Below are 25,679 nucleotides of genomic sequence, written 5' to 3'. Positions count from 1 at the left end.
GACCTAAGTCCAGGTCTGACTGGGTATTGCCATCATATTCAGGTCTTTATCTGAACATGTGGCACATCTGGATTTTTTTGAGGCAGACCAAGAATCACCATGACGCTGTCTGTGTTGATGCCCTCTCTGTTTGGGTCTGTTTTAGAGTACTAGAATCCAGAGTTCAGGCTATTCAGGCTTGTGTCGACTTCAGGTTTGGTTCTTGTCCAATATAAGACATCTCTCCCTCTTTTTTTTCATTTCATTTCATTTTCATTTTTCCAGTGCAGACACATCACTTCATCTTTCAGAAAGGACTAACAAAATATCGGCTTCGATCTCAAATGTGTGGATCCAGGCCAGGTCCAGGTCTCTGTTTTAGGACCTTGCAGAAACGTAGTCTGTTTGAGATGACCAGATTATGGCTCTTGTCTGATCAGACTGTATGAACCACTGATCTGGCCAGTGATTATCTCTATCTGATGAACACTTGCATGGATTCTGTGCCAAATCAAAGTCTACAGTCTCAGATCCAAGAGAGTTCTCTGGAACAGGTAAATCATGGCAAAAGTCATGTAGTCACTGGGAAGCTGTTTGTAATTACAAGAGGATTGACTGGCATTTAGAAAAAGGGCCCTGATCTGCTGGCAAACAACATACAAAGCAGTTTAGAGACTCTTATGCTGAAATTAAATACATACACCAGCTTTAACAAATCATAGAAAACCTTTGATAAAGCTATGATTTAGCTGTACAATCTCATTATAAATCAGCTCAGTAACAGTTCTGCAGTCTGATGCTGCTGTCTGTTTTTTGTCAGACAGGGCGTGTGTTTGATTGTGTATAGTGCTGTGTATGTGTGTGTGCAGGGAAGACACCCCTCCTCCACATCTCTCTCTCTCCCTGTTCATCACTCTGCAGGGGGTCCCCAGCTTCCCCACAATCTCTGGAGGATAATCGGCTCCAGAAATCCCTGCTGTGCAAACAGTAGCTGAGTGCGTCCAACAGCAGACAGAGCAGGAAATGAGGAAATGATCATTTACATTTCCTTAGTGGCAAACAAAGGAGTTGATGTGCGGTTCAGCACCGCGTTATAATTTCATACATATCTGGGTTCAGTCTCTGGAGGGTGCTGCTGCGGTGTTCATACATGCACAGTATAAACTCACCCACACTCCTCTCATCCTTCAAAAAGCTAGCTTCCTTCTAGCAATGACATCTCTGAATCATACAATCACATGCTAAAACAAACACTATTCATCTTCTGTTCTGTTCTGTTCTGTGGTGTATAGTGCCTTGAAGCGTATATTTGTGCTGTTAAAGCTTCATTCTCAAAGTAGGGTAGGGTGTCACTTAGGACAGGGGTGCCAATATGATGTCTTAGTTTTGGTATGAAAACTACAGTAACACTTTGTTACATTTTGTTATTCACCCAAAACACCAAGCTCAATGTACAACTGAAAAATGTCTGCCTGAATTCTGCCTGGGAAAAAAAAAAGGCCTAAAAATAGCTTTAAGCCAACTGGTCCATCTCCCCAATTATTATTAACCAGGGGTGTTTTTTGTTTATACATTATCTTTTATTGCTGCTTTAGAAATACCAGGGTTTCCCACACAATCACTTATTTGAAGCGGCCCATCACGGTAACAACATCCGCCCCCACAATTTGCTTTTTTTAGGAGTCGGTCCGTTAAATACGAGCACTGTTGAAATATATAAACCGTTCAGTTATTTATTGCAGAGCATGGGCCTATTTTGGGCACAGATGGAGCAACAGAAAGCCAGGCGCAGTAAAAGTGAAAGTTAACCGTTCACTGTGCTGGATCTTAAAGTTTGCATTCACTCGTCTCTGCAGCAGCTGCTCCTCTCATCCATTGATCTGATCCGATCAGCTCTGACCCACCCCACAACTGTCAAAAGTTATAGATGGTACCAATAGAACCATTACATTCTGTCCTATTTTTTGTCACCACTCTGTTGAGGTAGATGTTGTATCCTGGAAAAGGGAGATTTTTGACGAGAACAGAAAACTAAAACCTTGAATTCCCAATTTGATCACAGGATAAGAATCTTTGTATTAGACTAATCAATCAACATTCGGCAGCTTCAGCCCTCAAGTCACAGTGTCTGTGTACACGGCAGTAGTTTTACTTTGCAGCAACACAACTATGGCAGGCATGTTGGAAACACTGTGCTGTTTGTGTCACTCTAATCAGCAGCAGATTCCTGACAACAGACTAAAGAGCGGAGAGCACTGGCAGGTCCCAGGTCATCCTGACATTTAAGTCTGACAGCTCTCTGAGCAAAACACTATTGATTATCATCCTCCTCTCCCTGAGTAGCACTTTAAATCTTCCCACGGTATTCACAGCAAATTTGGTTTCAAAAGAAATGGCCTGACATCAATAAATAAGGATTTAAAAAAAGCTTCAAACCTAGTGTCATGGGCATCTGGTAGAAGAAAATATACTCTCTTATGAGTAAAATATTCCTTTTGCATCAAATTCTGTTTCAGACTGCATGATTAACTCATAAGACACACTACAGAAATAAAGCTTAAAGGGAAATATTTAATTGAACTGCTTTTGGTCTCAGAAATGTAATTTGATGGGCACCAGAGAATATGCTTAAATCAAATTAACTTTATCATATTAAATAAAAGTAGCCATTAAGAATGAGAAATGCAGCCACTTTGATTTCAAGTTCCTCATCATATTGTGCAAATGAGCATTAAAAAGCGCCACTCGCAAGAAGTGCGAGGTATACTATGCAGGATTTTCAAACGATGTATTGACAAAAGTAACTCCTCTCAACCATCACTTATAACCCACCAGACGTTTGTGGTGGTGAATCTATCTGCAGAGACTCTGCCGTCTGCTTGTATTCTCTTTTTTTATCCTTATCTTGCTGTGGTCGAGACTTTCCTGGGCACAGTGCGCAGGTGAGGTCGGGACTTTATAGAAAGGTAGCCAGACCATAAGCAGCACTCATCCAAGAAGAGGCAAAAACACCAATCAGGCATTGGCTTTCACTTTTGCTGGCAATATTGTGTACAAATTGTGACCCACAATTCCATCCATCCATCCATCCATTTTCTATCCTTTCTTTCTTATCCTCTTAAGGGTCGTGGGGGGCTGGAGCCTATCCCAGCTGACATTGGGTGAGAGACGAGGTACACCCTGGACAGGTTGCCAGACTATCACAGGACTGACACGTAGAGACAGACAACCATTCACACCTACGGACAATTTAGAGTAACCAATTAACCTGCATGTCTTTGGACTGTGGGAGGAAGCCAGAGTACCTGGAGAAAACCCACGCTGACACAGGGAGAACATGCAAACTCTGCACAGAAGAAAACTATTGCCTAATACTTATTTCCAGATATAAACCTAGGCTACAATTACTGTATTACATAATGATTAATACATTACTTAAATACACAATGAGACATTAATAAGACAAAGAGTCTCTACAATGCTAGCAGCTCTAGAGGCTGCACTTTGGCACAATGGTGCTCTGGGCTAAATGTTAATGTCAGCATGCTAACAGGCAATTAATGTGACACTGTGACAATGAATATGCTAATGGTTGGCAGGTAGTGTTTACCATGTTCACCATCTTAGTTGGGTGTTAGCATTCCATCATTAGCTAATTAGCACTAAACACTTTGTTCAGCTGAGGCTGATGGGATTGTCATTAGGTTTGTTCGGCTCTTTGCCTGGAAAACAAAGTCTTGAAGAAATCCAGTGGCGCTTGATAAAAAGTCAGAAAGTATGTGTATAAATAAAGCGTTACTTTACATGCTGTTTTTTGAATTTTACGATTGAATTGTTTTACACTGGGTAATTGTTTTTAAACAATTCAATCGTAAAATTTGCCATAACTCTCCTAGGCGAGTGATAATTATGGTCAAATTCGCTCTAATTTCACCACATTACCAACAGGTAAGACAATTAGCAGAGAAACACAGTTTGTTTGTGGCAATCCATTATTTCCCTCCCTCCATAAATATCTTCATTTTAAAGGGTTTCTCCAGTATTGTACTTCATTAAAGTTGGAAACTCACAAGAGACAGTTAAAATACTGGTCAAATTGAAGCAGCAGCAGAAGAAGAAGGTAACTTCATGTTTAGTCCTTAGTGTGAGTCAAACTTCAAATACACTCCTTTGTTCCCACATTCAACTACTGAGATCTTTTCATTAGACCCCTCCTGCTCTGTAAGTGCTTACATTTTGCTCCCTATCCATGGTGCCAGTTTGTGAAACAGGCTCGCTGTTAAAAATCTGTAGTCCACAAGCTCAAGCTGACAAAACCCTAATGGTATCACAGAGTGTTTTCTCAAGCGCAGCTTTCCCAGAATCCTCAAAACATTATAACTCTTTTTACAGACTGATACGAATGGAAAAAAATTGAGTGTCTGGTGTGTGATGGTGAGGCTTAACATCCTATATCAAAATACTGGAGAACGAACAGGACATGGCCTGTATTTAAGGATTAAATTGTCTGGTGACCTGTCCAAGGTGTACCTCACCTCTTGCCCAATGTCAGCTGGATCTCCTGCGACCCTCTAAAGCATAAACTAATGGGTGGAGGGAAGGATTTTCTTTGCTTCAGTGTATTCTGAGTTGCCCTGGTTGAAAGCAGGTTTCCTTAGTGTTTCTATTTTGCTACTGGGTATTTCTGGAAAACATTAGCAGCTGTGCTTTAACCTGCAGTCCCGGTGTGATCAGAGAGGATAATGAGACAAGCTTAACAACAGGTGGCAACACCAAGTGAGTCAGATTATTATGTTTTCTTTTCCCTCGTGTTTTTTTTCCTCTATCTTATTCCCTTTTTTCTGTCTCCTTAAAAGGGAACACCACCTCCTATATGTTATTTCCATGGCCTTGGAAGGTTCAATCAGTATTTGTGAACATGAGTGCCTCTCTCTCTCAAAGCCAGAAACCAGAAAACTCTCAAACTCGTGACGTAATCAAGAATAAAGTCTGGAGCTTCTCCATAGGCAATGAAACAGAAAATGTTTCAGCACCATATACTCAGAACATTCCTCTGGGTTCTCTCAGTTACATCCAGAACATCTTTCCCAATTCGTCAGTGGAACAGCTTTATACTTAATGACATCACAATTTTGAGTTTCAGCACTCTAGTTTTTGGATTTAGAGAGAGTTTAGAGAGTTGTTAGTAATATTTTCGCCTGTCTAAGAACATAGCATGTATGAATTTTGAAATGGCATGGTTCCCTTTAAAACTATCCAGATTCACTGCTTTCATTCCAACAGGGGGTCTGGCGCTCAATTTGGCCCTCAGTGCACCTTCTCACAGCCATGTTAGAACTCTATAGACACACGCCTTTGAAATGCTGATTCATTTCTAACATGGCTTAAAGACATGACTTTGCTGTAGTAACATCGTTGTATTGCAGTGGCTGCAGTTGGACATCGCAGCTAACTGTGGCGAGTAATTGAATGCCAAAATGAGGACTGGTTGTTTTGTTAAATTCTTCTGAATGCTACTGAGCTAGCAACCAATGCCAAAACATGTTTGTTCAGGAAGCACCATCCAGGGCAGCAATGCAGCAGTGTTGTGGAAGCGAAAGACTGGCAACATTCGTCATCACCTTGTCCACAACTCACCTCTGTGCACAAGGAGCGTGGCTTGGTGCAGGGCGGGTCACAGGATCGGTCAGCCATCGGCTTGGCTGTCAGTGGGCATCCACCTGCAGAGCAAAGGCCAAAAGGGTTAAACTCAAGTGTCACATGCTGGCAGTTGGTGTTTCTGTCACTGTAAGCTGTAAGAAACAGCGTCAGATCTTTAGATCAACAATAACAATATTACAAACACCAACAAAAAAAATCCATGAACAGAGACAATTACGGCCCAGTTTCTGATCTGCTTTTCACTTCAGTTTTTTTGAGCTGGAGGGGATGAGTGTTACAAGCAGCTACAGCATCTCTGCTTCTGTTTCTCCTTACATAAGGCTCATTACAATGATGCATACCATGGGTAGTGGTGCTGAAATAATTTGATAATTAGCTCAGTTTAAAAAGCACTAAATAATTTTACTCAAATCCCTAAGGCACTTGTTTTTATTTCATCCTTTGGCAGACACATTTCATGAAGGCTGAGAGTAAGTAACTATCTGTGCTGTCTAAATCCCCCTTATCGCTGATCAGTTCACAACAATGTGCCTTCCTAAAGGGTAATAATGCCCTTGGCAAGCCATAGCAGTCAGGCTTCCATCCTGCTCTATAATAAGACCTGCTGTTGTGGATGACACCGTGAACTTGCTGCACTCTTTGTAAATCTGCCCAAGTCTTTTGACATGTTTGATCACCACTAAACAAGCTGCTGTCCTTTCATTTTGATGACTCCACTTACAGTTTATTAAAATTATGTGTTCCGATGTACGTATGTCGGTGGCTTCAAATCAAGTTCCCTAATGGTTGATGAAGGTGTCCCACAGGGATCAATATTAGGCCCGCTGCTACTTATTCTACTTATTGCCTTCTTATTACTTTAGTGCAGAGTTTTATGCTGATAATACCATCTTGTTTGCCATGGGCTTTTATGAATATAAACTTGTCCTTCACTCCATAATGACAAATGGCACAAGAGCGCGTGCTTACATTTTATGTACCTGCTCTCATCCATGCCCTCAATGGAAAAACTGAATCATCAAATTCCACTTTGATAGGATCCTGATGACAATGTTTCATCGATCTTTTATCGAGTCTGCTCTCACGTTCCCTTTTAAATCAAACACAAAAATGTGGTCAATGTTTGCGGCTAAATAACTGTACAGGAAACTCTGGAGGATCTTTACAATGAACAGTCACACAAGAAAGAAGAATCCATCCTGTCTGATTGTTCTCATCTTTTACATCAACAGTTTCTGCCATGCGGAACCCTCTTCAGAGTTCTTCTAGTGAAAACTAATCAACTCAAATACTCCTTTAGACCCTCTGCCATCTTCCTCCTATTTTTTCATAAATCTCTAATTTGATTTTTTAATCTTTAACCTTTAAAAAAACAAAACAAACAAAAAAAAAAAACAAAAAAAAAAAACCCTTGAACCTTTTAATTGACTGAATATTGCCCTGTATTTTGTGTGCTAAATGTATGGATCTCACTGCTGCAAAATCAACTGCCCCACTGGGGATATAAATGATTAATCATAAATATTAAAAATTTGTTTATAAAATTGTCCTACAGTGACAGCCCCAAATATTTCCACTGGAAAGCTTAGAGATGTAGCTGATATTGCACTTCAAAACATAAATCTTGACTTCGTTTGGCTAGAAAATCACCTACTGTGACTGCAGTTTTCATCAACTATAGTTGCAGTGAGGGGGACAGTAATGTGCCCATTGAGGCTCCACATATAAGAAAGACGTTGCATTCAAGATCAGACTTGTAAAAGCAGCACAAGCTCTAAATGTAAATGTTTTCAAACAGCACTTTCTGGTTTGATAAAATCAAAGAGTACAGGCTTAGGAGTAACTGACTGGTTTGGTAAAGCATGTCTGGTTCACTTCCCTACCTATCATTAAGAGCGGCACACAGCCATTCCCCTTAACTTTTCAATGGAATACATCCTGAACTGTTTTACATGCAGGAGATGAGACCCCCAAAACAGCAACAAAACAAAACTCAAAATCAAGAACTCAAAGTTTGTTTTTCTCTTAAAAGCAACCACCTTCAAGCCAAAGCAAACTGCAAAAACTGCAAAAGGCCTCAGCAAACCTGAGTTTTGCATTATTAACTTGGTAGCTGCTGAGATATTTAACAACCTTAGCTGAGTGCAAATCGAACGATCATGACATGGATAGGTTAACTTTAAAAGTGCCTCATTTAGACACTGAAACGGGGAATACTGTTTTTCCTCCTTTTGTGCAGTCTACTACCGGAATGAACTTCAAGACATAACCTTCGGGATAATTCTATGGTCCTATTATTGCTGTGATATAAAGTGCCTGAGGGCAAAGGCAGGAGCTTTCATTTCCACCACTCAGTTGATTTACTCAGGAGTAAATCAATACACTGACCAATTTACAAAAGGAAAGATACTATTTACAGTAGAGGGGGATATTTTTAATATCATCCACTTCCTGACTGTGAATCCACAATTTTGTCAGTAATGAGGTTAGTATGATTTACTAGTCAGGTTCATCCAGGGTTTTGCTGAGTTTCATACTATGTGGGCTAAGGAGTGTGTATTCCCACTGTGGATAAAATAAGCTGGATAACGTAGACAGACGGTACAACTGACATTGATCCAACCGGCAGACATTCAGAGAAAACACATGCCTGCAAAAACATCTATCAGAGCTTCTTGAATATTTATTAGGTGGCATGCTTGTGGAGGGGAGCTCAGTATGAATATTCATGAGGGGAACGCCACTGCTTGCAAGAAAACATTAACAAGAAGAAAAAAGATGCAGTGTGCCAATCAGAGCGGCCGCACATGGGCACAGCATCTGGAGTGGGTGCGCCGACATTCCTCCTTCACTTAAACTCAGGGCTGAGTGTATGTTCACCGAACCCAGAAATATGACATGGCTCCAGGCCTGTATGAAGCACGAGCTGTAAATAAAAGCTGATGCCCTGACGAGAGGGAAATCATTCTTCCATATAACGCTTCAGATCAAATGGCATATCAGCTGAGAAATGATGCTTTGTGGAAGTGGGAACAATGCTGTCAGCTCTGAGCTTAACCCTGACATGTGATGGACAATGGGATTAAATTTTGACTGTGGCACTGCTCCGGATTAAAACCTCATCTGCTTACAGTTTCCTGGAACTTGCTGTCAAAAAATGCTGGAAAGCTATCTGGGATTCTGACACTCTGGAGGAGACAGTTTTAAGTAACCTTATCTACATTATTACCTTGCCAGACCTCACGTGTCAGAGCTGTGCGGCGGCAGCTTAACTCATTTAGGTCACATCGATGCTATTTGACTCGAGTCAAGAGTGCAGACTAGTCTACAAAGGCAGTTTAAGTATTCACAACATTCAGGGTCTGATTTCACACGGAGAGATCTGACTTTGATCTAAATTGTCAGACTGTAGACATCTCAGTTCATTGGTTGCAAAAACTGTCTCCTTTTTGATTTTCTTTTGTTAAACTAAGTGGACGAAATGAGAATCTTTCAAAGCCAAAAGGAAAAGATGAAAAAAATGACATTGAGTTTTTTAAATTCAAAATGGCAATTCATGTTAAAAATTCAGTTTGGGACTGTACAAAAATCATTAGAGGGGTCAGTTAGAGGAGAGGGTTATTTTTTCTTTCTGCTCAATGGAGGGTGGTCTAAATAAACAAAAATATGAAAGCTAAGTAAGACCTTCAGCAGCTGCAGTGCTGGTACCTTTGCCCCGTTACTAATTCAGTGGTACAGTGTTAATAACTTCATTTAGTAGTGTGAGTGCGATTGTTTGGACTGTTCAGTAGGGGTCACATTCTCTTTTGTTATGTGGCCCAGAAATCTGGGACTAAAACAAATCAAATCAAATCAAATCAAATTAATACTGCAGTATTATTTTGCAATACTTTTTTATTTGTCAAGGGGAGGGTCAACAGAAAATATTAATAACTTGGCATCAAGGTTTGCTTTTTAAAATAAATTACTGCTACCCAATATTTATTATATTGTCCTTTATCAGTTTTGCAAAAGCAGAATAAAAGGTGAAAACAGTTGGCTAAATAAATAGTCAAATATATTGAAATGAGGGAGAAAACAGGAAAAGCTTTAAGTAGTAAAGCAAAGGTTATTATGGATTCTGAGTTTGTTGCACCACAGAAAAAAACACCTAGCCAAATTTGTATGATTAAAAAAAATCACCATGTATATAAAATTAGGTATAAAATTTGTGAAAAAAATAAGCAGCATTTTCTGCTTTGAAACACTGGGGCATGCCTGCTGAAGGTCTGTCTTGCTGCTCCAATATGGCGGTGATATTGATGTATTGCAGCAGTGAGTTGGAGCAGTGAATGTGGCATCTATATGTGACAAAGTGCAAAGCAGCGTTCCAAGTAAGTTGTTAATAACTTACAGAAACCTTGTGTGCAATAGTCCACCTTCCACCTTCTCTTTCCCCCTCCTGGTCTCATTCCACTCATTTGCTTCGGGTTTGCTTGTGGTTCATTAAAAAGTTCTATAGCACATCTTGACATTGTGCTGAAGATATTTGCCGACCATTTCTTTGTTTTTGTCATAACAGTGTGATAAAACAGTGTTCTTGGTCATGAGAACAAGCTGATAATTGTCTTTTTTTTTTTTTTGCTTTAATGCAACTATTTAACTCACTTTTTACTAATCAAATTACAAAGCTACGACTGGTTAACACAACAGAGAGTCTACACTGTGTCTGTATTTTAGTAGCTTACTAGTCTGAGTGGGCGGAAGTTCGCTGCATAGATCAGCCTCTCATTGAGCAGAACGAGCCACCCGCTGAAGTCCCGCCCTACCACCTCCGGTTGCAGTTTTCAACACGTCCTTTACTAACTTTTGTGGTGTTTGATCTTGCGGGGATGTAGCCATTTTTCTGCCATGGTTCGCGTCTTGTAGGCGATATTTTTGTGGGCGTGTTACACCAAAACCTGTTTCCCCCGGCAATATTTTTGCAAGTGCACCATTGCTGTGGCACCGCCCAGAACGATTGTGATTGGTTGAAAGAAATACAAGCAGCCGGGGCGTTTTTTTCTCCAATCTTAAAGTGAGAGTCGGCCCAGCCAGACCTTTCTTTTCTTGAGAAAGGTCTGGTGAGCGAGACTAGTAGCTTACACTCAGTAGCTATCAACAAATTCACCAAGAAGAATATTTTGCTTACCTGTGACATTTAATCCATCTGAGCGCTGACACCAGACTTGGCGAGATGAACCCCTCCATGGTCCAGTCCTCCAATTGTATTCAAAACACTGACCCTCTGCAGGGAGAGCATGGTCATGACTTTGTTAAAGCTTTAATAATGACACTGTAGATATAACAGCTTGTCAGAGCCACTTAAGTACATATTCATAGTTGGTAAAAATGTCTGTGTTGATATGACATATTATTTAGGTTCCACTTTTATTTAAGTTTACAAAACCATTTCTGTGTATTTTGAATAGTGTATGGTAGAGGACTATACTGAAGTTATGTTTATATTTACTTTATTTATGTTTTAGAGTACAGGCTCAAGTTATTTACATCAGGTGTGCATGACAAAAGGAGATTGTGGACAACATCGTGTGTAAAGACAACATGCAGTTTGTGTTGGTTTGGATTGTAAAACGTTTTGACCGTGTTATGCAGTGTTTAAGATGTAAATCTGGAAGGACTTGGCCTGCCATTTGTTTTCTTTTTTGTACTCTCAATAAACCTTGTTCAACTTTTTTCCTGCCTCGTGTCAGTTCTGTGCATCTTCAGAAAAGGATCAGAAACACGTGTCAAAACAGGAGGAACTCTGCTATGTTGAAACGGCCACTATACAGCTGTTCTCCTTTAATATACCTTTGTGAATCACTTTACTGTCTTTATGAGTTCCAGCAGGACTGACCTGTACACGGCCGAGCCTCCAGCTCCTGTTCTGGACACTGCAGCAGGTTCTCTGGATCTTGTGCCACCACGGCTCGGGAACGGACCTGGACTGAGCCAAAACCCAGATCGTCCCCACCTACACAGCTCAGCTGGCACGGACTCCAAACAGTCCAGTCCGTCAGGTAGCACTCTCCTACAGAACATACAGAGAGATCAACAACACTCGAAAACACTGCTGCATTCAAAGGAAAACAACAGTGTATTTTTTTGCGAAAGCTAGCACATTTAGTGAGGCCACAATTAATGATTTTAAGCATGAAACAACTGTCCCACCATTCATTTTAAAATATTTAACAGGTGACAATCACATATATCATAAAATTGTCAAGCATTCAAAGAACGAGAAGCAGTTAAATAATGGCTGAGTTGTGACCAGCTTATAAAACCAGATGCAATGCAACACAACACAGCAGATGTCTACATTTGAGTCCGTGAGTTAATTTTTGACAATGTAAACAGTTGTTTGACAAAACAATTATTCTGCATTGCATTCGTCAAAGTGATGACAACTGAGCTACTTCTAAGAGAACTCAGCCAAGTGCATCTGCTGATAAAGATGTGATTGAAAGCGTAGAAAACAGTAAGTGCACCTTAAGTTAGAGCACGTCAGACATTTAAATGCATTTTTTTACACTTCTGTAGATGTTTTATATTGGCAGCAGAGGGAAAGGGAGGAAAAGCCGCTTTTAAGATGCTCAGACTTTTAATGTAAGAAAATCTTTAGTTTCATTGACAGGAGCTTAACAGCAATCAAAACATCATCGGCGTGGTGATTGGAGAGAATTAGCGAGTGGAGCAGTTTTCCTGCTGAAAAGAGAGCAACACAGTGCTGAGCATGGTGTGACTGTTATTAGAATTAGTGCTGAGGAAAGACAGTAGCTTAAGACAGAGGAAGTGTTGACTTGTCATTAACAATTTGCATTACAACTTAAAACAGCAGATAAAAAAAGAGGGGATTTACTAAAATAAAGAACAGGCTTATAAAACAGGGGAAAGAGAAAAAAGGCCTCTTTAAAGGAAAAAAGGTCTGATTTTCTCTGCACTGTGAAATGCAATTATGCCAATTTTCAGCATTTGAACTGGAAAGCCTCCAAACAGCACTTCAACCAATCAGAGTTGAGTACCTTGAGGACTGGTAGATTGCTTGGCAACATCATAACAAACTGTATTTTTAACCTGAGCCATAGAACATTTGAAAGCTGAGGCGAAATAGGACAACTGAGTAATACTGGATCTTCAAAGCCAATCATCTGATCTTTTTAAGATGTCATAGAAGATAGGACACGTTTCATTCAAGCAAAGGTATCTAAATGTCGCTCACCAGCAGTGGAGGGTTGTTTGGCTGAACAAAGGTTGATAACACTCACTGAGGTGAAATAAAAACACCCCTCTCAGATATTCTCACTAAAACTCTGAACCATTTTTCATTACGATCACCTGAGCAGAAGATTCTCTGTTAAATAGGTTACAGTGCTCCCTTTGTAATATCGAGGCTGATGTGAGCACATGTCTTCACATTCAATTAATCAAAAAAAAAAAAAAGAAATCCCGTAATTAAAAATAGAATTTTCTCTCTCATTCCTATTAATGTCGGTTTCCGTGAGAGCCAGTGGTTTTTCTGTTCAGAAGTCAGAATGAACACCAGCATGACGCAGATCTGAGAGTCCTCTCTGACCTTGTGGTCTCCACCAAGCCAATTAACTTGATGATGGGCTGATTACACCCACACACGAGCTGGAGTAGTCGGTGTTAGTATACACATGTACACACATGCTTGAACAAATACGAAACACACACACTACAGCTGCTGTAACCACAGCCAGTTTGTTTTTCAGCAACCTGGAAGCAACTGAGAGATTTCCACTGAGGTATAATCAAACCAGACTGCCACAAACATCTGTCATCGGCTCTGTAAAAGCTCCCTGCTTTGTCCTCGGTCCCCCTCCTCCCACCTGTTAACATCAGTGCTGCATTGAGGGGCACACTCTGGAGCTCTTGAAGCTCCCACAATCAAACACACTCAACGGTGAGTGCTTGGAGGTCTTTGTTGTGATTGTAAAAACCTGGACTAATTATTATCGGTGGTGCTAGAGATCGACATACTGAATACTGTTTTATTTTTAATGTTGTCTAACCAGCTAAATGCTGAATGTCCATTCAGTACACAAGTGGCTAAGCTTGGCAGACACTGCATGGATGTCGCCAGATTTTAAGCCCCGAATTTTTTTAGAACTGTGCCTGAGGAGGCTCAGATTGAGGAAGGTGGCGTCTGAAGGATCAACGATGAGGTTGTCAGATAATTGACTGGATTTCTGGCAAGTTAGAAATTCTGTTCACTGATCTTCGCTCCAGCAATTCAGATAGACCATTTGCATCTTTCCAGGCATCTGCAGCTCCTTTTTTTGCTTTGTGTTCATAGTAGAATTGCACTAAGGAACACTGCCTTTCTCTTTTTTGGCAACATTGTTGAGGATGTGATCGTCCTGTTTGAATAAACTTTACTGAAATGGTCAATGGACACTATTAGGGTTTCAAATTTTGATTTAGAATAAGCAATACTGGCTCTGTTGTTTGGTATGAGAACTGTTGCAGAGATTATACCTGTAAACTTTATTTCCCAAGCTGTTCCACCATTCTGAGACCTCCCTCTTTTTCTGCCGGAGGCTCTGTTAACTTCTTACCTGGACAGGGTACAGTACAGGGCTCCTGCAGAACAATGTGAGTATCTCCGTCCACTGATGGCTCCAGATCTCCACACAGCTCATCATCCACCAGGCTGCTGTCCTGCTGACCCGAACCGTCCGACACAAAGCATGACACGTTCCGGAAGCGCAGGCCCTCTCCACACCTCGCTCCCTGATGATACAGAAAACAAACAAATGTCAGAGTCCAGCATACCTCTATATGTAGAGTACATTTAACTCATGCAGCAAATGCTATCATGAAGAGCAAGCTGTTTACATTAAATCCAGGAGGGACTTCAAAGGATTTTACGCTTTTTCCTCCGGACTTTGTAATTGATGTTTGGTTAAAAAAAAAAAAAAAAAAAAAAAAAACTATGGTTGACAAAGAGCTTCTGTTCGTTATGAAAAATCAAAGAAAAAACAACAACTGAAGTCATCAGCAGAAGTCCAGCAGCGTGTTAAAGTAATAAGATGCTTCAGGCAAGGAAAAATGAACAACATTGAAGGTGTGGTGGGAAATGGGAGGCATACGAGGGAAAACAAATATGACAACAGAGAGAAGTCATTAAGTATTACATGGTCCTGTGAACGAAGTAATAAGATGAGAGGAAAAACAATAAGGGTGGGGGATATGACCAACCACTGGCATCATCTCTGCTGAATTTGTTTGTAATTTAATTTTTACATGCTCAATTTCAGTGACATTTCCTTTGGCACCACTCTCAGGACAAACTGGTGAGGCTCTAAGTGACTGGTCATACCAAAATGTGAAACAACAAATCTCATGCTGGGAACTTGGTAATGTGGTCACTATTTGTGTCATATGAGAGAGCTAATATGATAGCTAGCTTAAATCAGCACTGTCAAGGTTTGCATTGGGTAAACTGTCTACATTTTCATCTCAAGGTCGACCAAGTGAAAGCACAGTGTTGTCTGTCCTATTACAGTATATGGGCAAGTAGGACTGCTAGTTCCCAAAAACCTATTACTTATTTATTTCCAACTTAAAACAACATCCTCCCAAAGTTAAAACGGTTTTGGTCATTTCACAAGAGATTTCTTTATTTGTGCTTTTATATTTTGTCTTTTCACTAATTTGGAGGGGCTGGGGCTTAGCTGGAGAGAAATTATGGCACTTCCAGATCCCAATCATAATTGAACATTTGAATCAAGGTGTGGTGACAGTTGCTTGGTTGCTCCTGTTGCCAGCGCTATCAGTCAGAAGTAATCAAACCACACTCATACAGTTTTTGGCTGGATGGCAGCATGCAAGGCCAGACCCACAAGCACGAGTCTTTCCGTCCCTGACTGAGTGAGTGATAAAGTTTCATCATTGGTCGGAGTGAGTGACGACAAAAATGTTATTGGTGTTTCCTCACTGGCCATTGCTCTTTTGACATCAATAGCATTGACAGCGCCATGGGTGCTGACAGTCCTGTATTACTGTATTCCTCATGTTCTGTAACCAGTGTGACATAATACCATGGTGGTATTAGCACGTTAGTTGCTAACTAGCCAACACCTACATGAGTAAAATGTTAGAACTGCACAGCATAGGAAAGCACATTGCTGTAAACACTGTAGAGGCAGCATAAAAGCATGGGCGGAATTCACAAGCTAGCCAGCTAACTAGCCAGCCGTGGTGGAAATGGCAGTCTTGGACAAAGAAAAGAGAGGATCGCATCATCGATTTGTCTGAGGAACAGCCATCTCTGTACTACACAAGCGCTACATTTATTCAAGCGTTACTGTCTATTACATGTTAAAATGTCATAACAGGTGTCGCCACAGTTGTGAGGAGAAAGTGGTTGAAACTGATTCAAACTTAAGTGAATATCAAGTGTTAAAATGTCAGCACAGGTGCCACCAAAATGACAAAATTCTCCTTTTGGTAATGGGCGCCGATGGCTTGAATAGTGGCCGATGGTTGTGCAGCCACCACCAGTCACACAAGGACGTACATCCCTGACCGGAGCTGAAGAGGGGAGGGTTGTGTTTGATTGAGCATTTGGGCTAGACTGCAACAACAGTGTTGTAACAACGACAGTCTGTGACTGAGTATCTGCCGCCACTTCCATTTTTGAAATGAAAAACCCTCTAGCGTTTCATCCACGGTCCAGTTATGTACGAGGTTTTGACCTTGTCACAATCAGTGATAAACTCTCTTGTTTTTTGCCCATTTAGTTGTAAATATTTAATGTTGAAGAAAATATATGAGCATCCCAATATTGTAGTAAAGCTGCTAAGACATTATTGGCCAAACTTGATGCAGTCCCCTGACAGAAGACTGATGGAGGCCGACTAACCTCAGACTTGCACTCAGACCAGGCACTGTATCTCCAGCTGTAGCACGGCTTCACCAGACAGGGCTTCCACTGCTCCATCTGGGATGGACAGGGCCTCCCGTCGCCCTGGGGAGCCTGGATCACTGTCCGCCTCCTCCAGAGCTTGCCTGCAGAACAGCAGATAAAAAGAAGAAAAAAATGTATTATTTATTCATGAGGACATTGACTGAGAGGAGGAAGACAGTCAGGGTCAGACCAGCAGGAAGAGTGTGGATGTGTAAAGTGATTTGGAATACTGTATCGTCTGTCAAGGTGACCTCTGGGCCTCTACTGCTGGAACTACAGTAAATTCTAAAATCAAAGCTGGCATTCGAATGATGGCTGGCATAAAAAGAGAGGCCAGTTGCTATTAAAAGTTTCCACTGCAACGGCTCCTGATTTTGTACCATTTCTACTCTACATCTGGGTGAATTTATTGAGTAACTTTATTTTCCGAGGAATAAAGTCTGAATTCTTCCATTTTTTTCTGTCTCAATGTAATAATTTTAGCTGACTTAATCTATGGTGCAATTTCAGGGCTTCATCATACTCCCTGCAGCCATTTTTTAATATTCACATTCCTTTGTTGTGTTAAAATTAAACAGTGACTGTCTTAGGTTGGGGGATATGAGTAGGGAGGATGGTAGGAGTGCCCTTTACCAAATTCACTCTGCATTTTAACAAAGTGCCCCAGGGATGGGATGTGAGAAAACTCTCAATTAGCTGCTGTCTCAAAGGGAGTGCATGTGCTTTTTTCCCCACCGTATCACTTAAAACAAATACGACATTCAGCAATAATACTTCAAGCGGCACAAAATGAAAAGTAGGTCTCTAAAATCACAAAACTTTGAACATTCAGAAGTACATTTTGTGAAGTATTTTGGCATTAATACTGATACATAATGTGTCATTTTATGGTGCTGTTTTGAATAGAGACAATAAAATGTAAAACTGTATGATGTGCTTCAAAAAGTTTATTCTCAGAGCTCCAGGCTTTTTCAGAGAGATCATTACCTCCCATATTTCAAACACACGCAGGATTAATTGATATTATCTCCTGTGTTGTTATTGCCAAGTCCCACAACATTCCACGTAATGTTGAACACTATCAGGAACACATCCCTGGGTGATGTTTCCCCAGCAGCAGGTCGCAACAGCTGCCAGTTCATCTTCCAACAAACCAACCAGTGTGCATGAAGACAGGGAGCTTCCAAAAACCACTATGAAACAACGGGCTTCATGCAAGAACCAGTCATATGGACAGAGACGATCTTTAGCAGCACATAGGCTTGTCACGAAACCAGAATTTCAGTAGTCGATACCAATATCAGTGGATTTTCATGATTCTTGATACTCATTTGTGTGTGTTGGCTTCGTCGAGTGTTCCAAGTGCAGCACGATGCTGGTATATGACAGCAAAAAAACGGGGACCTCGACACTTAAGAGGCACATGACGAAGGCTTCCCATGGAAAGAAAGACGAGTCAACCTTCAATGTCCACGTTCGTATCCTTAAAAAAAAGTCAGGTTTAAACCGGGCTCAGGCTCATAATTACAGTTAAAGGGACGGGCTGGGCTCGGACAGAACATGCACAGGCTCAGGTGGAGTCGGGCTGGATTTTTGGGCCCAATCTAAGCTCTAGCACTTGTAGAACCCATTATTTCTAGCAAAGACGATGGAGAACAGGCGTTCTTCTTCGGCACTCATCCTCGGCACAGACTGACGAGCGTATACTGCCCCGTCAGTTCCGACTGGATGGACACGGCCCGCTGAGGGCAAAGTTGTATCCGGTATAAAAAACAGGTACTGACGTATTTTTTGCATGTTGGCATCGACTTGGTACCGAAGTATCGGTTCTCATGACAACCCTTGCAACTGATTTAACTTGAACATGTTGCATCAGTAAGAAAAACACTAAATGCCTTCAAGAAATAGTTCCTTATTTTAGGTAAGACACTAGTTTGACTTCTTGTGAAAAGTTAGAAGAGAAAACTAATATCAACCCTCTCTGCTAGAGCAAGCAGGCAAACAGCTCGCTTCGCTACATCTAAGCTTGTTAATACCCAAACATTTAAAGCTCAGAGATTAACACACTTTATCTAGTTATCTGTACACAATCAAAAAAGTAAATTATAGCTAAAAGCAGCAATGAATGGGCTGTCTCACCTTGCCACAGGTCTGGGGTGTTAGTAGGACGGCTGCATATTCCCGAGAGTGTCAGACATCACACACACAACTTAAACATTGTTTCCTACATGGAGTGTGTGCTGCTGGAAATTACGTCTTGCAAATTGTGTACCACTCCCTGTATCCACTATGTGGTACTAGAGAACACAAGGTGCTGTATGTCATATATAGACCCCTCCATGTAACTTTCATGTAATCAGATGATCTTTGTCACGTACGGCTGACTTTCTGTTGTCAGTCAGTGGTGCTATGACTACTATAACTCAGTATGGGCCTGTGGATGTCTCCAGGCATTGACTCTTATCCAGCACGAGAATTTGGAGCTATAACGACAACTCAGTTGAAAACTCACGATAAAGCATCATCAGTGTCTTAAGGCTTTTCTGTGCATGCTTGAGGTGGATCTGGTCACCTGCTACAACGAGTACATCAAAGTAAAACATGTGATTTCCTGTTGCCAGTAGGTGGCACTATGACTAAATTGCAATATTGCACATAAGTCAAGTTACAAACCACTTCCTGTTTCATGGCAATATGGATGACGCCCTGCCACAGCCACACCCTTGAATGGGTAAAATCTCTAGGAGGCAGTTTGTCAATGTGCGACCCCTGTCAATGGCAAAAAATACACTAAAATCAAAATGGCTGACTTCCTGTCTGGTTTAGGGTAAGTCTTGGGATGTTACATCTGCCTCCCAATGTTTATACATCTAGGTAAAACATACCGCAGAGGCCACTTAGTTGAAGTAGGGTGTGCTATCAAGCCATGTCATACCCAAGCACAAGACCAATTAAATATCAAATTTTTGATAAGTGTGCAAAGAGTTTTCAAGCATCATCAGTCTTGAGTCTTAATGGTGCAGTTGTTTTTTTTTTTTTTGTTTGTTTGTTTGTTTTTTGGCAATTCTACAACAAGCTGAAGGATTCCTCTTCCTTTAGCTGTGCTTTGGTCTCCCCCAGTTCCTTAAGAAATATTAGGCTCTTTGGCTGCTAACAGTGGTTAAATCAGCTGCCTGCTACATTTGGACACAAGGTTAATGTAAGCAGTAAAGCTTAGTTATATTGTAGATGTGCTGTAAAACCAAAAACAATGACCTAAAATAGGCTAAAAAGCTCTGTAGAGCCAAGGGGGAACTCCAGAGTTTGTGAAACTTACATGAGCTTAAGAATGCCTTTAACATTATACATTGCCATTTGATCCAATATTCATGTAAAACTATTTTTAATGGTGAAGTTCACACATTCAGGAGGGAAGGGCCTTCAAAAAAAAAGAAAAAAAAAAAAAAGAAGAAGAAGAATGAAATGCCAAGCTAAACACCTCTCACCCCTGATAAAAACTGTTAGGCTCATTACTTTCCTACACAAATCCCAGTTAAATCTGGGCCCCAGATTTCTAATCAAAGTTCACCATCTCCATGCCTGAGCACTGCTTTGTTCACTGGTTGCTTTGCAGAAGATGTTAGTGCCTTATGCCCACAGAAACCAGTCATCACCCTCCATTACGATTTCCATGCTTCAGTGGTCTCCCTGCGGGCGTCCATGGCAGTGTTTGGAGCTGAGCGGCGGGTGGCAGTGAGGGCTGCTGGGTAGAAGAAGGCCTGTGCCAGCTGTCACTATCAGTGTTTGGCTGGAGAACACACAGTGCCATGATTATCTATGCGCACAGGTTGGACACATCCAGGGAAATAGCTGTGTTTTTACACCGCCTGATTGATAACAGCACCTTGCTGCTTCCAGGTATGATCATTCGCTTGAAATCACAAATCCAGCTCATTGCTATTCCTGGCTCAGGAACAGAAATGAACTCTTCCAGGAAAGTATGTCCTCGCAGCCTGCCTGGAGATAAAAAGAAACACAGGATGGAAAGCGAGGAGGCCCTCTATTCCTTTGGCCTACCTGCTGTTTCTCCATACGAGGAAAAAAAAATCCTTCACGCCTGGGGACAGATTAAGGTTACCACAGTATCTAAAGCCTCTATTGGTTTCATATCTACTATTTGCTCTTGTTGCTTCTGGCTGCTGCACTTCTCAAGGACTCGTGGAGAGAAGAGTGCTCCCTGAGCCCCAGAGCACACACTGGTAATGGACCGCCAATCAATGGCATGATCCGATGGAATTACATGCAAGGACATTATTATCCCTCACTCAGTTGCTTTAGAGCTATAACACCATTGTTTCTCATATCATTGAGCGTTTCCGGTTTCCACCATTACCGTAAGGGAGGCTGACAACTGAGAGCCAACCACTGCGGAGTCCCAGCAGTGATGGATCACTCACAGCTATGAAAGCACTGTGCTTGCAAAGTTGCGTGAAGAGGCTGCCATGTTGGAATTTTATTAAAATGCAATCAAATGATATCAATGGTCAGCCCATTTTTACCTTGCCCTTCAGGCAGAGTGTAAATATAGACGGGCAGGCAGTGCAGTTGCATTGGGGCCCATGCGATGAGGGGGCCCATTGAGAGAGCAGGCCCTCGAACAGTGTGTCGGCCAGAGAACAGGCTCTCATTCAGACTGCCAACTCAGAAGTACACAGGTGTTCAAAGAAGAACTCGTTAAATTAAAAAAGGTGTGGCCAACTGCTATATATGCCATCATAAAGGCAAACCCATCTCAATCATGGTCTCTTTTTTTGTGTTTTGTGCTGATGATTGCTGGGTAATATGTATGCTGATGTTGTGCAGTGTCAAGCTGTAACTAGTTCAGGTGCAAAATCTAGCCCTAGGACCCATCATAATAACATGCACTGGGGCCCATCCTAACTACCATATGCCGCTGCCCCCAGCATGTGATATCGACACCACAGGCACCCTTTAGCGTCTTTATGAGAAGCACCAGGCTTTCAACTTACGCCACCTGAAACCCATCTGCAACCATACTTGATGCTCGAAGCAACTGAGGTAGTATAAAGAGCAAGAAAGTCTGCATAGAGCGGGAGGAAGGGGAGATGGATGGGTCAAACATACAAAGACTTTCACCCAGGAGGCCACAGTTTGTGTCCCGGCAATGTTGATTTAAAGTAATGTAGGTAAAGAAACTTACATAACTACATTTCATATGAAACCAAAAGTCAAGGTAGTTTTATCACAATGTTTCATACTTTACATATAGTCATCACGCACTGAGGTCACTCAGTGGCATATTTACTTCATATTATGTTATTGTTGCATATCAGAAATACCTATTTTGACCCAAAACATGATCTTTTCTCTAAACCTTACCAAGTGGTTATGTTGCCTATCATTAGAGTAACAGTTTCACGTTCCATGTGTTACAATGTGTTTCAGCTGTACGTCACAGTGAGGTGCTAAAGGGTGCCCCGTGCATCACTCTGAGATTATGAGGGGTGTGAGAAAGTGTCTATGTTTGAACACTTTGGAATAAGAATGGGTTGCAATGGCCTTGATTACTTGGCTAACTTGTTTGAGATTCCTGCCTTACTACCATATTAAAACAACTGACTGTGGTATGTAGAATCTCATTCTCATATATCTGGTGGTTTTATAGATACAGCTAACTGTAGGAAGCTAAAAAGTCCTATAAAATCAGATATTTAAGAGACTTTCAAGTCAAATCAGTGGGATAAATACATTTTTAACCATATTTTGTTGTGTTATCTAGAGAATTTAAAAAGAGAGCAGTAGCAAGCCACGGCTGAATATTCCTAAGCTACAGTATGTCCAAATCTGTGTGGTTTCCAGGGAAAACATCAACCTTTGAAACTCCATGGACAAGAAGTCTTTGAAGCGTACAGAAAAAATGAATTTTGAACATCTTCTACTCCACAGCAACGGGGCAAACTCAGAGATCATGATATATGACTGAACGCTCCAAAGCAGCTGCCAAATGGACTTTGCGGTGATATTGATTTCTCTACTAAAGTATTTCATTTCTAAAACCCAAATAGCAGCCAGCAACTTGACCCTCCTCTTGCCAGTTACTGTTAAAAGTGTTGCTGCAGTATGGGAACATCTTCAGCCACCCTGATACAATGGCCTACAGTCTGTGCATACATATACAGAGAGATTACCTTACAATGATCAATTGTTCCATATGTGTAAGGATTTGCACAAAACACAAAAGCTGTAAACATGAAGTCACATACACAGGAATATAACTCATTAGATGGAGTCATGCCATCCTGCATCATGGACCTGCGCTAGAGAAAACCAATCAAGGTCAGTCTAATTGTTGACGGCAAGTCATGCTACACTACACTTCTAACTAAAATTGCACCAGAGTCGGACACAAATTAGAACCCACATTTTCAGGGAATAAGATGCAGTTATTTGTTCTAGGACCGTTTAATTTCAGCATGACTAAGTGCTAGGTTTAGCATGGAAACAATGCAATGGATAGTACTATAAAACACATACCTGCCAGTCCACAGCTGTGAGTGCACTCGGACCATGGTGACCAATCAGATAGCTGGCAGTTGACGGGACATTCCACAACACAGGAAGCATTCATCTGCCACTTCCTCTCCAGGCCCAACTACAACAGAATACAGGGTTTAATTTACTCATAGCTAAAAAGGTAGAGGTTTTAATAATAAATGCTGCACAACCCACCTCTTTACAGAATTTGAGGTCTACCGATTTGCCGTCGCTGCGCACACAGTCCAGCATGCGAGTTTTGATGCCGTTTCCACACACCGCTCTGTCACTGAGCTGACAGGTACTCCAATCTACAAGAAGATTTCTCATCAGCAAAAACAACTCAGAGTCACACAGCCTAGTGTACGAGCACAATTAAAAAGTGATTAATGCAATCTGGCTCATAAGCACGACTCTCATGTTACACTATAAATTCTGCTGCCTCTGATAATCCCATACAGTCCACGCTCTATTGAGTCTCACCGGTGATGTTGTAGGAGTAGTGGAAGCAGTTGCTGTTGAGTTTGCAGGGCTCTGTTTCTTTAGTCGAAGGACACTCCTTCTCCTCTCCAGGCTGGCGGAGCGGGTAAGCACTCCTCTCTCGAGTACTGTTCCCACTGCAAGGCTGAGCAGTGGAGGAAAAGATTGCGATTTACTCAGCCAAACTGTTACAGTACATGCACACTGCCGTTTTGTGACACAGCAGTGAGCAACAACAGTGAGCAAAGTTTACTTTAATTGGTCTGTCTCTGTCTGCCGCAGATATGAACTGATTTCAACACAAACACCAGGAACAGATGAACGGATGAGAAGACTTTGAGTTGTTGCCTATTTGTGCTCAAAGTGTGTATTAATTATTATAGTAGAGTGAATATGCTGTATTCAGTTGAAACATCTGGTACTGACAGTCCATAGCTCTGTCTGGGACAGTGTGAATTGTTTAAATATGCATAAACTTGGAGGCGGTGTCAGGTGCAGGTGCTATGTTATTCTTGCTCAATTGTTTTGCAAATGACAGCTTAAAAATACAGATATTTCTTTTCCACATTTACATGACATCATGCTTCCTGACATTTCTTAAACGTCCACTATCAACTAGCGACAAAACTGACTAGAAAACAATTGTGACAGCGATAGTTTGAAGAACACAAAGTACTATGTAGAGGAGTACTACAGTGACAGAGGAACTAATATGTCTTTTTTACCAGTGGACACGGGCTCCAGGCTCCCCAGTCTGATAACACGCAGTCCTCGGGGCAGGGCAGCCGGCTGTTGCGGGCCCCCAAAGGCATCTCCTCCGGATCACACAGGTAGTCCTCCACCTGCTCAGAGGGTCCGTCTATAGTGTTCAGCATACATCTAGACACAAAGGGGTTCAAACAAGGGTAAGTCCATTTCCACAACACCAACTTCTCTGTACCAATTATTACAGCAGTTTTTATTCGATCAGTAGGAATAGTTTTCCAGGCAATTTCTGAATGTAATCAGTCTATCTGGTGACTATGTAATGCATTACTATGTTGAACATGTCTCTAAATCCCCTTTCCGACATTCACTCCTTTAAAATAATCTAAGGATAATTTAACATCAGTCGCATGTCTGAATAAGCACCCTGGTCAAATTTAAATTCAAGTCACAAACTCCTAAAAATCTTATTATGTCAGACACAAGTCTGAATTGAATGCATTAAGAAAACACAGAGGCTGCAGCTCGAGGTTAAACATGCTCAGAGTCAGATAAATTCTGCAGCCCTAAAGGGTAAGTTCAGTATATTTTTGAGCTCAACCCTATTTTCCCAAGTTTTTGTAGTAGCTTTACAACAGAAATTAACATGTTTATAGCCTTTTCAAGAAACTGTTTTGGTCTCTATAGCTAATGCCCTGTCTTTGATTTTTATACATGTCTATTATTTTATACAGTCCATGGGTTTGACATGATTTCTTCTTACCTGACTTTCCTGGTCTGAACACCTTCACCACAGTTATCCCTCAGGTCCACATTGCTGACCTTCCACACACTCCAGGGCTCTGCCACCCACACGTACTGCCCACAATCACTGAGGCACGGCACCACTTCATACACCTGACACACACAAACATCACAGTTACCTGTCTGATTCTGCACAGGGAGTGTGCAGTAGTTTTACAACCAAAAACTGTGAAAACTAAAAGTTGTATGTGTCCCTTAGCTCTGGAACAGATCTGACGGTTCATTAGATTAAAATTCTGTCTAAACTAGAAAATTAATCATTGGATTTTTCCTATGACAATTTGACTAAACACAAAAAAAATCGCTATATCAGAAGTGAAATGAGTGAAGTTCCAAAATAAGCGCTACAAAAAGGGCTAAAAGAATCATTAAGCAATAAAAAAAGAATAGACAGTGTACTTACCTGAGCCTGTAGATGGATGCATTCATCAAAGAAGAGAAAGGAATAACAGAAAATGAGTAATTCAGAATATTGTACTCAGGAATTAAGCATTAATATGAATTTAAAGTAAAAGTAATCTTCCTCTGATCTGGCATTATACATACTGAGGCATATCCAACC

The 25,679-nt window shown here is 41.2% G+C and overlaps 1 protein-coding gene across 1 annotated transcript in view; it reads right to left on the bottom strand.

Annotated features, from left to right (window-relative positions):
• thsd7aa (thrombospondin, type I, domain containing 7Aa) overlaps positions 1 to 25,679 on the bottom strand; it is a 167,694-nt gene that overhangs the window by 8,130 nt on the left and 133,885 nt on the right. The window contains exons 15-25 of the mRNA XM_049601983.1: positions 25,521 to 25,526; positions 25,077 to 25,210; positions 24,334 to 24,487; positions 23,612 to 23,753; positions 23,324 to 23,439; positions 23,129 to 23,246; positions 16,550 to 16,695; positions 14,241 to 14,415; positions 11,519 to 11,692; positions 10,811 to 10,906; positions 5,617 to 5,699 (exon numbers count right to left, since the gene is read on the bottom strand). Of these exons, the coding sequence (XP_049457940.1) occupies positions 5,617 to 5,699; positions 10,811 to 10,906; positions 11,519 to 11,692; positions 14,241 to 14,415; positions 16,550 to 16,695; positions 23,129 to 23,246; positions 23,324 to 23,439; positions 23,612 to 23,753; positions 24,334 to 24,487; positions 25,077 to 25,210; positions 25,521 to 25,526 (1,344 nt within the window). The remainder of the gene's footprint in view (positions 1 to 5,616; positions 5,700 to 10,810; positions 10,907 to 11,518; positions 11,693 to 14,240; positions 14,416 to 16,549; positions 16,696 to 23,128; positions 23,247 to 23,323; positions 23,440 to 23,611; positions 23,754 to 24,333; positions 24,488 to 25,076; positions 25,211 to 25,520; positions 25,527 to 25,679) is intronic.

Source organism: Epinephelus fuscoguttatus, linkage group LG17 (genome assembly GCF_011397635.1).
Source record: "Epinephelus fuscoguttatus linkage group LG17, E.fuscoguttatus.final_Chr_v1".
NCBI lineage: Eukaryota > Metazoa > Chordata > Actinopteri > Perciformes > Serranidae > Epinephelus > Epinephelus fuscoguttatus.
Note: the sequence above shows the minus strand (reverse complement) of the source record. Positions and strands in the feature narration are given on the sequence as shown.